This window comes from Strix aluco, chromosome 10 (genome assembly GCF_031877795.1).
Source record: "Strix aluco isolate bStrAlu1 chromosome 10, bStrAlu1.hap1, whole genome shotgun sequence".
Taxonomy (NCBI): domain Eukaryota; kingdom Metazoa; phylum Chordata; class Aves; order Strigiformes; family Strigidae; genus Strix; species Strix aluco.
This window is the reverse complement of record NC_133940.1, coordinates 13,874,595-13,887,620: the sequence shown is the minus strand read 5'-3', so window position 1 is coordinate 13,887,620 and position 13,026 is coordinate 13,874,595. Positions and strand designations below refer to the sequence as shown.

The window sequence follows — 13,026 nt, the reverse complement described above, 5'->3', positions numbered from 1 at the left end:
TCCCCATATCCCCTACTTGCTAGTTCAAAAAGTTAATTTTGAGCCTAAACAGCCCTGGCAAAAATACATTTATCAAGTAATTGAGGTACCTCTGTATATCAAACCCATAAATAAATTAACCGGCCACATATTACATATATTATTCTACCAGTTAATGTAATTTTCATGTATATCAAAGTGGCCAGCATGGCCACAATAGCCATGGCTAATGACAAATCCAGCTACTAGAAGGGTAAGCAAAAACATGCAAAAAGTGTGACTCCGTACCAGAATTATCAGTCAGTACTTCTAATTAAAAAAAAAAACCAGTTGTCTTCAGGAGACAAACTAAATACCAGAAGATAACACACCAACACTTAGTTATGATAACCATTTGTATAGAAAAAAAAGCAAGGCTGTCAAACATACAAATCAAAAGCCAAGCTTGCAACCCTCCTGACAGAGGATTGTATTACTATCTTCTCTTAAGGTAAGGGGCGGGGGGTAGGGTGGAAGAAAGTCTCAAGACTTTTAATGAAATAGGATCAACACCAAAAGTGTTGCATGAATTTAAGATAAAACTGTAAGGAGTCACTTTTTCCTACTATGTTTTTGCTTCCATAGTTACTTATAAGGGATACCGAAAGCAATATACTTTCTCCCCCTCCCAGTTCTGCAGTCAATCCCATTTCACCACCACTTAGGTACGTACAAAGAAAAAAAAAAGAATCACTAAACAGTAGCATGGGTCCACAGAGTTAATTTCAACTTTGGCAAATGGCAATTGTGCCACTGTCTGAAGCTACTGACTTCATCTCCTTATCTAAAGCAGCTACGTTTGAATTTGGAGGACTCAAATTCCCTACAATATCTGGCAGCCATGGCTTTCAGAATCCAGCTCAGAGACCCAAATGGTGAAGTCATGTGAAAACCAAGATGATTTGTTAAGTGTCTTTGCTGGTTTTCAGGGTCTCCAGCACCTGAGCCAGCATAACACACACTTGTGCCCTTGTTTTTTGCCCCAGGACAGGGCTATGCCACCATGGTGACCCCAGGGCTGCAGGCAGGGCCCTACTCGCACGTTTTTGCACATACAGTGTGGGTTTCTATCAAGGACAGAGCCTGCGCACTCCATTTGAAAGAATTGCAGTTCACATGCACAGTGTTTTCTTCCTAAACATCAACAAAAACACAGCTAGAGCTTTCCACTGTGCTTCATTCTCATGCTGAAAGCTTTTGCTACTTTTGCAGAGAAGGCTGAAGCAGCCTTATCACACAAGACAACTACATTTCTTTGGTCCGCGCTGTTGGATGACCAATTGTCAGGAATGTAACCTGCCAGTGATAAATGACCACTCGTTTTCCTGTGTTCAATGCTTTTATTTTGTGCTATCAGTGCAAATTAAACACCAAGACTACCACCATTTGTGCAACAGCTTTCACAACACAAATCTTACAAACATACAGCAATATACAACAGACCAAAATAGTATTCTTAAACTTTCAGGAGTCATGAAACCTACGCAGAATGAAATCAGACAGAAGAAACATAGCTATTACAAATATGTGACCACTAGTGGCAAAGAAGTTCTGTTTTGCGAAATCTGAGAAAGCCAACCCATTTCAAACATTTTCATCATCTAATAACCCCGTGCCCAGTTTTTACCTGGAGTTGTAATGGCAGCCTATTTCAGTGCTTAAACAAGAGCCAGGTGTTGGAGTGTTCCAGTGCAACCTCTCACAGGATTACATGATGCGAGCTTCCCTTAGTGATAGCATGGTTTTTTTTACACATACTTTATGTAGGCAGATTCAAGCTTCGTGTTCCCTGCAGTATAGTTTGTGTATATTCTTTTTCTATGCTTTCCTGTGTAATCGACTAAAACATCTTGTCAAGTCAACTATCACTAGCATACATGTAAAGAGAAACATGAAATCTGAATGTAGTTTAATCAGCTGTCCCCACCCACTAAGACAAGATAACATTTACAAAACATTAACGTACAGTTGACAGTCAAGAAACGAGAGAAACCAAGGGCAAGAAGTGAGCTTATAGCTCCCAGGTTTACATTCCTTGTGGCATGTCATGAGGTGCAGGGTTAGGTGAGGCAATATAGCTGACTTGGTGCAGTGGTCCAGAACTTACAGCGTTAGCAATTTGTGGAGAATTTCCATATGGTGGATTTACTGGATGCCAGGTACTAATATAGCGATAGGCAGGTACTAAAGAATCAAACCCAGGAACAGACTGCTGGCTGAAGGGATCCGACATGACTGGGTAATATACTGGCCCGTAGGACAGGGGTGGTGGCTCTGCATTTTGGAAGTTACCTTAAAAAAACAGAACAAAAACACACACACCATGTTTTACCGTATCTATGGACTTCTTATGCAAATTTCCATTACTGTGAACACAGCATTATTTTCGTGTCCAAAAAGGAAACACCATTTAGATGACAATTTGACCTAACAGAGGGGTCAAAATCATTTTGGGCCCTAAGTTAGTCTAGAGGAGAACTTGCTCATCTTCCCACTGAACCCTGTTCAAGGATTGCTTAGCAGCATTCTGCTTTGGAGTGCCAGCTTTTTCAAGAGCAACACAGGTGGAGAGCCAATATATTCTTTCTCTGTGTGATCTCTGACCATATGACACTAATCTATGCAGAAGAACCACCCTAGCTGAACAGGCTGAAGCATTAGCAGAGCAGTAACTCTGTTTGCCTTTGAGCAAGAGTTTTGTTATGATGCACTCCTGCCATGTTCCATAGATTTTAATGAGCTAGGCATCTGACCTTTTGCCATTTTTTCCCTCATTTAATACAATCCTCCTCTTTACTGTCAAGTATATCTACAAGCTTGTTACAAAGCTGCTAGGTGAAACTAAGTTTTGCCATAAATTTTATGCACAGTAAGAAATACAGTAGCCCTTATTGCTCTTGAGTAGCAATAAGGGTTACTTAAGAGGTAACAACCTAGCACACTGAGGCTAAACCAAGGTTTGCAACATCTTCCTTTTAAAAATTCCCATTGAGTTGAAGTAACAAGGCTCAGTGCTTGCCCAAACCCAACAGTCTCCTTTAATACAGGGATTCTGTTTTGATACCATGACTATTTGCTTATCAGTAAGCAAAGAGGTTCCTTCACAGTTTTAGAAAAAGTTCTCCCAAGTTAAAATTGCATACCTAGTACAGGCCTAGAAAGGATTACTACTTCTTTTCTGTGGCTTTAGAAAGCCCCTGACACACTGGTGGCTACAGTGGCAACTCTGCCATACTTTAAGTAGTATCACAGACGGCAGTGGAACCAGTGATAACCTCTTAGCAAGGCTTACTTGATGTCCTCCCACCCTCACACTTCCTACAGGATAGCAAAGCTGCAGGCAAGCAGCTCCTATGGAGCAGTCGTGCTCTGAAAACCTATTCCCTCACTTCTCATTAGTTGTGTATGTGGTCTTATACTCCAATACTAACCATTTGCAGGTGTTTCCAAGGGAACCTGGTGGACTTCAGTTCGCCCAGCATCAGTGTAGAGCTGAGGTACTGACTGATCTAGGACAGGAGCTGGCTCAGCATATGCTGGATAAACTTCCACAGGTGATGGTGGCAGCACCGGCTGTACATAAACCATGGAAGGCCAATAGCTCTGATGATAATACTTTGAGAAAAGGAAAAAACACAAGGTCATGTGTACAACCACATACTCTCCATCCCTCCTCCATATCACTAGTGGTTTCAGATCTAAAGTCAGGAAGAAGTGCATTTTTTCTTTTCTAGCCCCTTGTGATACTACACACACACACACCAAAGACACCCCAATATAAGCCTACCAGAAAAGATACTGCAATACCTGCAGCAATAGCCACCTCAGTTCCACGTTGCTGTTGTGTCAGAAATGTTCACAGAGAAAGAAGATTCCCGCTTATCAACTTCGGTATATTCAAAGAGATTTCTCCTATTTCTTCAGTTGAAGAAGCTGACATGACTTCTTGCACTTCCCTGAGCAGCAGTACTGACAGCGCGTATGACTGCTGGTGCAGAGACAACTCTCCAGCAGAGCAAGAGTTCCCACAACACAGAAAAATGGTGCTAACCAGTCTGAACACAGCTGTACAAAGTCCTAGAAGCCTCAAGCTACACATCTCTAAATGGTCTTTGATGTCTTGTCTAAGTACAAACTTTCTTAAGAATGGCACAGGTGCCTCCCTTTACCTTCACAGAAAGAACAATATTTATCCACCATACTCCTCAAAAACAAAAGCAAAACACCACCACCACCACAACTCAAACAACTAAACAGACATACTAGTGTGCATCACATTTTGAGTTAGAACTTCACTTCCTGAGCTGTACTTTCACCTCCACCAAGCAAGCCTATACATATTAATAGTCAAGTGCACTGGATGTGCATTTAGCACACTCAGAAGTCTTAAATACATCAGTACATTTGTCAAGAAAAACAGCAGTTTTTACAGGCAGTTTACTCATTTTAAAAGCACTTACTTGCAATCCCAGATTAAAATAATACCGCAAGACTTTTGTATCTGAAATTAAAGGATATGACATTAAAGAGCAAAAAACTATAAACTGAGAAGCAAAAGAAATTTACACACATTAAGAGCATTTCCTTTTCAGTTCTTTCCTTTTCAGTTACTCTTACTTAATGAGTAAGAGTATTTTAGCACTGCTTTTTCTTTAAAGCTTGAAGGGTAAAGAATATATCTTGAATAGAAATAGCTGTTAAAGCTAGTTCAGCTTTTTAAGTTAATCCTGTTAGATATTTGTTCAGTAGCAGAGCATTTGTCTGACCAACTTATTATCAAACTTCAACAATTATACCGGCTGTAATTTTGGTTTATTCATCTTTATTACTCAAGTGATAATTGTCAGTGTAGTTACAAGTCTTCACTATCTAGACAACTAGGCCTTAAGCAATTCTGGCTTCCCAGTAAGGCTGAGTGTTTAGAGGAAAAAGTATTTTATCAAGTAAGAATTTGATTATGATCCCCTAAATTAAGCTGACCACTAAAAAACAGCACTCCCTCCCTTGCTCACTACAGAAATGAGAAAGCGTTTGGAAGCACACAGCCAGGCAGGAGCAGCCTTCTGTCGCTGGTGTATGAGTTCACCCCAACGTACACATATTATATACACACTTCGCACACATATTGCAAATACCCATACTGGGCTGGCATGGGAGACAAGGGGCCAGCTCCATAGAGACTCCAGCTTCACACCGCCTCTGCCTGGTGTTAAGTCTGGCTCTGTCACTATCTCCATCTTCAGAACTTTGTTGAGCAATGACCACAGAGACATGTCAATGGGGACAAAGTATGCAGCAATCCTAACACCTTCTGACCTAACTTTGTGGGTTCCCCCCAATTGTTCTATCAAGTCAGAAAATGGAGAGGGAGAGCAGTAAGGAATATTCCTTCCTCTTCCTCACAAGGGTACTCAGTTCCCTGCTTTCTTTCAAAGTAGTCTTTTACTTCTGTCTTTCATGTACTGAATAATTTGCCCCCAGGCAAATACATGAGAATCAGTCCCAGATGTGGGGAGGAACTTTGAAACTGTTCCCCAAGAACAACAGGGGTTTGAACTTGGAAACGCATTTCCAGCTGTCCAAAACAACTGAAGCCATTTTAAACCTTTAAAAGAAAGAGAGCGCATTTTTAATCTTATGGTGCAGTTCTGGAACTGTGCATGAGAAAAGCTGTTGATTTCTCAGATTCAACTACAGATTTGTTTTAAAGGCTCAGGAAGAGCAAGTCACCTATTCCACAGCAGTAAGTTTGCGTATGCATGCACACACACAGACTCTGCTTTAGTACTGCTGGGAGCTGAAAGGAAAAGCAGGAGGACAACTCAAAAGCAGTGAGCCACTATGGGCTCCAACTTACACCACCTCCAGCATTACCATACATACCACAAACCCACTTCCCCGTAAGCCAGGGCCTCCCCTTCACATTGTTTCCCTGTCCACCCATCTTTCACACACACACACGTTCCCAGCCCTGACTGCCTATGGTACTGCGTGTTATATTTTGTTGCAGATAGGCACAGTGTCAGAAATGCAAACCCCAGTCTTGAAATGCACAACGATTTGTTTCTCTGTTGCTCTTGCCTATCCTCAACTCTTTCACTGTTCAGCATATTTGATGAGGGCAACAATCCATGCAGCTATTTTAGGAAGCGCACACAGATCCTTCCTTACATCTAACAGCTGTAAGCTTACTCCCAAAAGCGCTGGTGATTTGTCTGTGACATTGACCACAGTCAGTAAAATATTAAAAATAACCCAAAGACTCGCAGAAATGCCAACTTTTTAGTATCTAGCTGAAACTGCATCTGCATTTGGAACAAGGTTTTTTTTTTCCCCTTTTAAATCTGATTTTGTTCTTCAATTGTTTATGCAAATCTATGCAAAACAAGCATAAGAGCTGAATGTAACAGCTGCTTCATAGCAGCAGTGATAACAGCACAAAGGAAGAGCTGGGAGACTGAAGTGACAAACTGATGCTGGAAATAACTGATGTCTGGAATGCTGGAACAGAAGCCAGTACAGTAGGAGACCAGTTCTTGTTTATATTCCTCTCTTGAGATGCCTAGAAATCAAGTCAATCTTTGGTAAAACATGGCTATCTTATGAAGCAACAGCTAAGCCAAAAAAAGTGAAAAATATAAAGACCATGTTGACTACTCATAAAAGTCTCATCTTACAATGCATCAGGACAAAAATCATGATAAAATTTTCACTGTGCTGATGGGAAGCTCTAGTCAATCCTGAACACTACTGCAGTCTCTGGAACACAGTAATATCAAGTGGTCTTTTACCAACAGCTCCTTCAAATACAAGGGAGCAGGCAATGGTAGGACACCTAAGGTCACCATTGAAATAAACATGTTCCACAAGCCCTAAGCTCCATCAAAAAAAGATCCAAGAGACTCTGAAAATTGGAACAAATGCAGATGTATTAAGTAATACCAAGGCACATGGCAGGTTTTCCTTTCAAGTCCAGGACTTCAGTCTGTTGACAAGTCACACTCCCAATCCAAATACCAGGCAAAGTGTACAGAACTCTAGGTCAAGTATACCCACACACTTCACCCTGCACTACTCCAAAGCTTCTAGATTTCTTAACTTAAAGGCCATATATACTACAGCAGTGTGACACCATAAATGCTACATGCAATTCCTTATTAACTACCAACCTTAAAATCCTTTAAAATAATTTCTAGAGTCTATGCTAAGAAGGACATGGCCAATCTTAAGTGGAGTGACTCAGCTGAGGAGCTACAGACAGGATCTGAAGAGGTTATTAATCCACATCCACTCCAGATTCTTGCCAGTACACTTAACATCCAATTCTCCCAAGTGCTGAAAGCCTCAGTTAAGGGTATTCGACTAAAGCTGAAAACCATCATCTCCGATGTGTGCACAGTATCATCTAGAGTGCTACTACTGCAGCAGGGAAGTGGAAAACAGGATAATAGCCAAGATTAACAAAACCAGGAATTAAGAGCACCTGCAAGAGGGCAGAGTTTCTGCAGAGCACATCAGCAGTACCTGTGAAAGCAGGAGGCCTTTGAGCAGCCACACCATAGTGTTTTGGAAACTGCCTTTTTCCAGATCAACTTCTGACAAGACAAGCATGTTACATAGGAAATGCAGCTGAAAGAATCCATAGCATTTCAGCTCAAAGTTGTTCTCAACCTATCAGATATAGCTACCTGAACTGTAGGTAGCAAGAGTTGCACACTCTCTCTTATCTGAAATGAGCTCTCTAGGGTTAGTACATTGAGAAAGTCCCACACAGGGACAATGGAGCTAGTTTAGATGGCAATACATTGAATCAAGCATGAAAACAATTTGCATGACTAAAGTATTTTATGCTCCATCTTCAATTAATAGATTTTGGAATAAAAGCCAGAAGCTTTACATTCTGATGCAAGAAGAGCTACAACTGCCACATACCTGAAATAGTCAGTTACAAGGATTTTTTCGGTGGGGAGATCAAGTCAGACAGTTATAGTGAAACTAAACTTTTCAAAACAGTACAAGAAGGAACACTTGCATTTCACAGACCCTACATATAGGCAGCCAGTTCTTTCCTTTGCTTGCCCCTGAATGAAAAGCTACTCTCTCCACCAACAGAGAACACAGGAGATTCAGGAACTTGTACTAAAGGTAGCAAGTCTGACAAAAATCATGTCATCTGCTGTATCTACAGATGCCTATTAGTAGGCTATGATTCACAGACTTGCAACGTATCCTGTGTATGGGGGGATATTTAAAAAGCCTATGTACCTCAACCAACATGCAGAGATATACCCACCACTTGAACAGAAATGTGAACAGTCAGCCAGTTTCACACTGCTGCTCTTCAGAGTAGGCTACAGCTTACCTCTAGCTTGGCCTCACCGCTGCCAAAAATAGCTTCTCCCCATGCCCCCTGCCAGAGAAGGCAGAAATACCTGAAACTGTTGTACATGATGCACTGACAACACAGGTAACCATAACTGACCTCTAACTCATACCCAGAGCATTTCTGCTCCAGTCTGAACACTACACATTAGGACAAGCTGAATCTTGCTATCAAGAGGACAAGCAGGCTGAATAACCAAGTATTCTTTTACAGCCCTTCTAAGTTTTTAACCCTTAGTGTAGTTTGAGCCAACGTACTGTCAAAGACTGAGCAAGAGGACATGCACAGGGTAGAGCATTTTCTACAGCTGTCCAAAACTACACACAACCAACAATCCTTAGCTGGTAAGACAAGACACTGCATCACAGAGTAGTTTTATCTGCCTCTTGAAATGTGTGCAGTGATGCAACAGTGGCATGCTTGGGCCTCACAGCATTCCCTACCTGGAGAAAAACAAGTTACATAGCATAACAGCAAGCAGTACTGTAATTCCTGTAGCTGAGAGGCACTTAGCTTGCGATAAGGACAGCAGACAGCTTGATCTTTGGGTTATTAAACAGAGCTCTGTGAATTACAGACTCTATTTAATGCCTTGTCAGCCATAAACATGACAGAATTAGGGGATAAATTAGTAACAAACAAACAAAAAAAATCAAATATGTATATGCCTGTTGCACTGCTTACCAAAGTTGGCTGTCTGATGCAGCCTTGCATAGTATGCCAATATTCTTACATTGTAAGAACAAGTTGACTAAAGATTACCACTTTCAAAATAAAGTCCACATTCAGCTGATAAAGCCAAAAGCCCTTTCTGAGCTGCTCTGCTAGCAGGTACTATGTTGGTCTTTGCACGCTTGTTGCTTAATAGCTAAAATGGACCTTAAACACTGTCATAATTGATGACAGTACACAAAAAGGCCATGTGCCTAAAGAACAAAATGACCCTATACTTTATTCCCAGTTTAGGATACCACAAAATGACATCTTGGAGCCCCACAGGAAAACACAATATCCCACTGAACTGTGCAACAGCACAGCTTTATAAACACACAGATTTGTTTTTAATAAGTTATCAGAAAAATTATTTTCCACCAAGAACCAACACGATACAGGCCAAGCACCCTCTCCCTTAGTATTAATTTCTTTAGGATGCTAAAGCTGCAGTAATCACACGTTTGAGTCAGATATGAACTTGCTATTTAAAACTGGGAATTAAAACATTTTTAGCATAAGCATCTATAGTATTATTTTTCACTTGCTGCAAGCTGCAAAGAGCCACTTCTTCTCACTATAGGTATTCTGTTAGGTTTCCATGAAGTACACAAGTCAGAAGTGTGCCAAAGAGCAGCAGTAGTTAAAAGCACAAAATACCGTCATTACCTCGAGGCAGATCACTGCCACTGGGATCAGAAGAATAAGGTGGAAGAACAGCACCAGCTTCTCCCACCTCACTGACTGGAGGAAGAGGAGCTGAATAAATTGGGAATGGCACTGAAGACACTGCTACAATTAGAAGGAAACAGAAGTCAAGTCAAATTTGCAACGGCATGTAACATGAGCAAAATGCTAAGTTACGCAATTAAGCATGTACTGCTCTGTCATCTCAGTGCCCCTAAATACAAGCTTTAACAAAGTTCTTTAGACATCACTTTAAAGGAAGTCCAAAAGAAATTCTGAAACCAGATGGGAAGGTTCCAATCATACAAGCCTTAACTGTATATCTATCTGCAATCTTCATATTCCAGTTAAAAATGTCTTTTTCAATCATTTCTCCATACTAGAAGGCAGGCCCGACTCTCCTTACAGAACTGTCTGTCCTAGAACAACAGGGAACAGACTAATCACCTAACTGATCAGAAGTGTGACAATAAGCCCACAGAAGTAGGGGAAGGTTCTAGACACGTCAGAACAAAAATATTTTGGACAGACTACTGTTAAATATTCATTAGGTGGCCCACATCTCTAACACACCAGCAGGTTATTTGTAATGGCATCAGTGAGTAGACAGCTTAGAGAACTGTGCTGAGTGGAAAAAAATGGAGAAGGGAGGCAGAATTGAGCAGAACCAAAGGTGAAGGTTTTGCTGGATACTAAATGAAGAATTACAAGAGATATGAGAAGTCCTCTTAATAATGAGGGAAAAAAAAAATTTTCTTAACAGGCTTTTCACAAGAACAAAGTAGAATCAGCATTTCAGGTGGTAAGCGCACCACGTGACAAATCATAAATTTAATCTCCTTGCACAGAAATAACTAAGCACAGGAGCTAACCAAGTGCCACAAGAAATGAATCGGACATTTGTGTGGATCCTGAACCACCACAGCCAGTTACTCTTTTGGAAGGGATAGTAAAGCCTCAGGACCAACAGCTCAACTCAAGAGGAAAATTAATGGTTGGAAACAGGGGGAGAAGGGAGCCATCATGAACTTCTGCCTTCTAAAAAGCACCTTCTAGCAAAACACCACTGATGGGTAAAGGTGGCTTTGCATTCTCCTCCTTGACACCTTTACCAATTCCCATGCAAACTCAGGGGCAACTGTTTCCTTCAAAACATGAAAGAAAGAAGCCAGCAGTGAAGTTACAACTACTATTACATCATTTTAAGCCAAAACAAGTAATACTTCCCCCCTCCCTGATCTTTTAGCATTTGTCTTGGAGAGGTAGGGGAAAAAAAAAATGGGAGGGGAAGATGTAACTGAGAACTCAGATATCCAAGTCCATAGCCATAGTATGTACACTCTACCTGGCCTCCCTATAGAAAGGGGAGATACTATGACTGGCTGAACTGCTGTTTGTGGGGGAACTGCTGTTGTGACACTGGCTGGAGTGGAGACAGCAGAATTTGAGGAGAAACCTGTAGCTGGAGCAGCATAAACACCTGTTGAAGTTGAGATTGCTGCAGAATTCACCATCACCTGGAAAAGAGTCAGAGTATTCAGCAGACTGCCTCTACAACTGGCTTTGACAAAGACTATGGAAACATCATATAGTTCAACAGTTCTCACTTCACATAAATGCATTTTGGAAGTCCTAGCTGTAAGGTAGCTAACTATCCCAGTTCTCTAAAAATTGGCTTGAAAATACCAGGTTAGTTGCAGACACCTGCAAGGCATCTTCTCACTCTTCTGTTTTGCTTGTATTTATAGGGAATTGTATTCTTTGCTACAAGATGCTCTAAGGGGCAGGTAGAGGGAGCCCACAAACCAACACTAATCCAGCAGAGCGGTCACCTCTCCACACAATAAAGTACTAGATACTACCTTTGGGGGATAGTCGTAGGAAGCCACTCCATCTTGAGGTGACACAGAGACCGGCCCTTCTTCCTGAAGGGATTCCAAAGCAAAGCATGCTCCATATAAGAGGCAAAGAAGTCACACAGCACTCACCACACCCCTAGATTTTTTAATGGATTATACACACACACATAGAGAGGATCTCTTGTAACCTGCATATTGTGTCATGCACAGGACCGCATTTCACACCCACTGTAGACCAGTAGGTGACTAAAGATTTAGTTTCAGAATTTAAAAAAAATTCCAAAGTCAGTTCTATCAGAGGTGAGATCTCTCCAGTCCCACGAGGAGGAATAACACTAACTGGAATAGGACTTGAAAGGTAGCATGATAAAAGCAAGTGCTGTCTGGAGCAGAATAAGAAGTAAACAGCACTCAAATACACACTCTCTCTTTGCAGAGTGGAAAGCAGAAAATCATTGATGTTTCCAGTACAATTCAGACTGTATTTGCAGACTTGGATAAACCCTCAGCATTTAGAGAGGAAAACGGGGTGTGAATATATAAATGAAAGCATAATTCCTTTCTTCCAAAAGAAGTCTCAGAACTACTATGTCAAGCCTGCATCCAAGGACACTTTCTATGAAGAATGCCACACACTTCAAGGATTCCTGATCTGAACAGACAGTGACTAGAGCTTACCAAGCTTGCTGTAGGTTCTGCTGAACTATATACTGTTGCACTTTCACAATCAGGATCTGGAGGGCATAGGCAAAATTAATTGAAAAAAGCTGCATTAAATCTAATCCTTCAGAAACTTATAAAAAGGTCATAATGAGTGCATTACACTCACAGAGTCTTCTATCAGTAGAGACTCATAGGTAAGTTCTACTTACCTGGAGGTGCATAGATATATTCTTCATGAAATTTCCCTACAAGGGAGAGCACAGGAAGCTTTAATTCAGGGAAAAAAAAAAACACAACAAAAAGACCCACCCTTAAAGCTGAAATTACCCCAATTTCAACGCATCCATCAATGAGTTGCTTTCAGTAGCATCTTGTTTTGTACAGAAAAGGTAGAGAAACACTCAAGACATGCTCATTTTGTTATCCCACCAAGTATCAAGGTTGCCATTACCAAATTTACACCATGCATTTTTAAGCAGCAACTTGGCTTGCTACAGACCTACACAATCACAAGGCTGATGGCGTAGCAAGCTTAAACAAGTGACACATTTCTATCAGACAACAAAGAAAAATAAGGTGCTCATGTGCACATTCAAAGCTCACAATAAACACGTATTTAGGAGATAAAAGGAACCTACTTTGACAATCAAAAGCACACTGGAGATCTTCTGAAACTGTCTTTTCTCTTTGCCCACTAATCCTTAA

The 13,026-nt window shown here is 41.0% G+C and overlaps 1 protein-coding gene across 1 annotated transcript in view; it reads right to left on the bottom strand.

Annotated features, from left to right (window-relative positions):
- Positions 1 to 1,342: 1,342 nt before the first annotated feature.
- Positions 1,343 to 13,026, bottom strand: part of ALG13 (ALG13 UDP-N-acetylglucosaminyltransferase subunit) — a 30,914-nt gene continuing 19,230 nt past the window's right edge. The window contains exons 22-29 of the mRNA XM_074834951.1: positions 12,531 to 12,566; positions 12,337 to 12,392; positions 11,662 to 11,724; positions 11,145 to 11,316; positions 9,782 to 9,904; positions 4,479 to 4,519; positions 3,450 to 3,633; positions 1,343 to 2,310 (exon numbers count right to left, since the gene is read on the bottom strand). Of these exons, the coding sequence (XP_074691052.1) occupies positions 2,045 to 2,310; positions 3,450 to 3,633; positions 4,479 to 4,519; positions 9,782 to 9,904; positions 11,145 to 11,316; positions 11,662 to 11,724; positions 12,337 to 12,392; positions 12,531 to 12,566 (941 nt within the window). The 3' untranslated portion in view covers positions 1,343 to 2,044. The remainder of the gene's footprint in view (positions 2,311 to 3,449; positions 3,634 to 4,478; positions 4,520 to 9,781; positions 9,905 to 11,144; positions 11,317 to 11,661; positions 11,725 to 12,336; positions 12,393 to 12,530; positions 12,567 to 13,026) is intronic.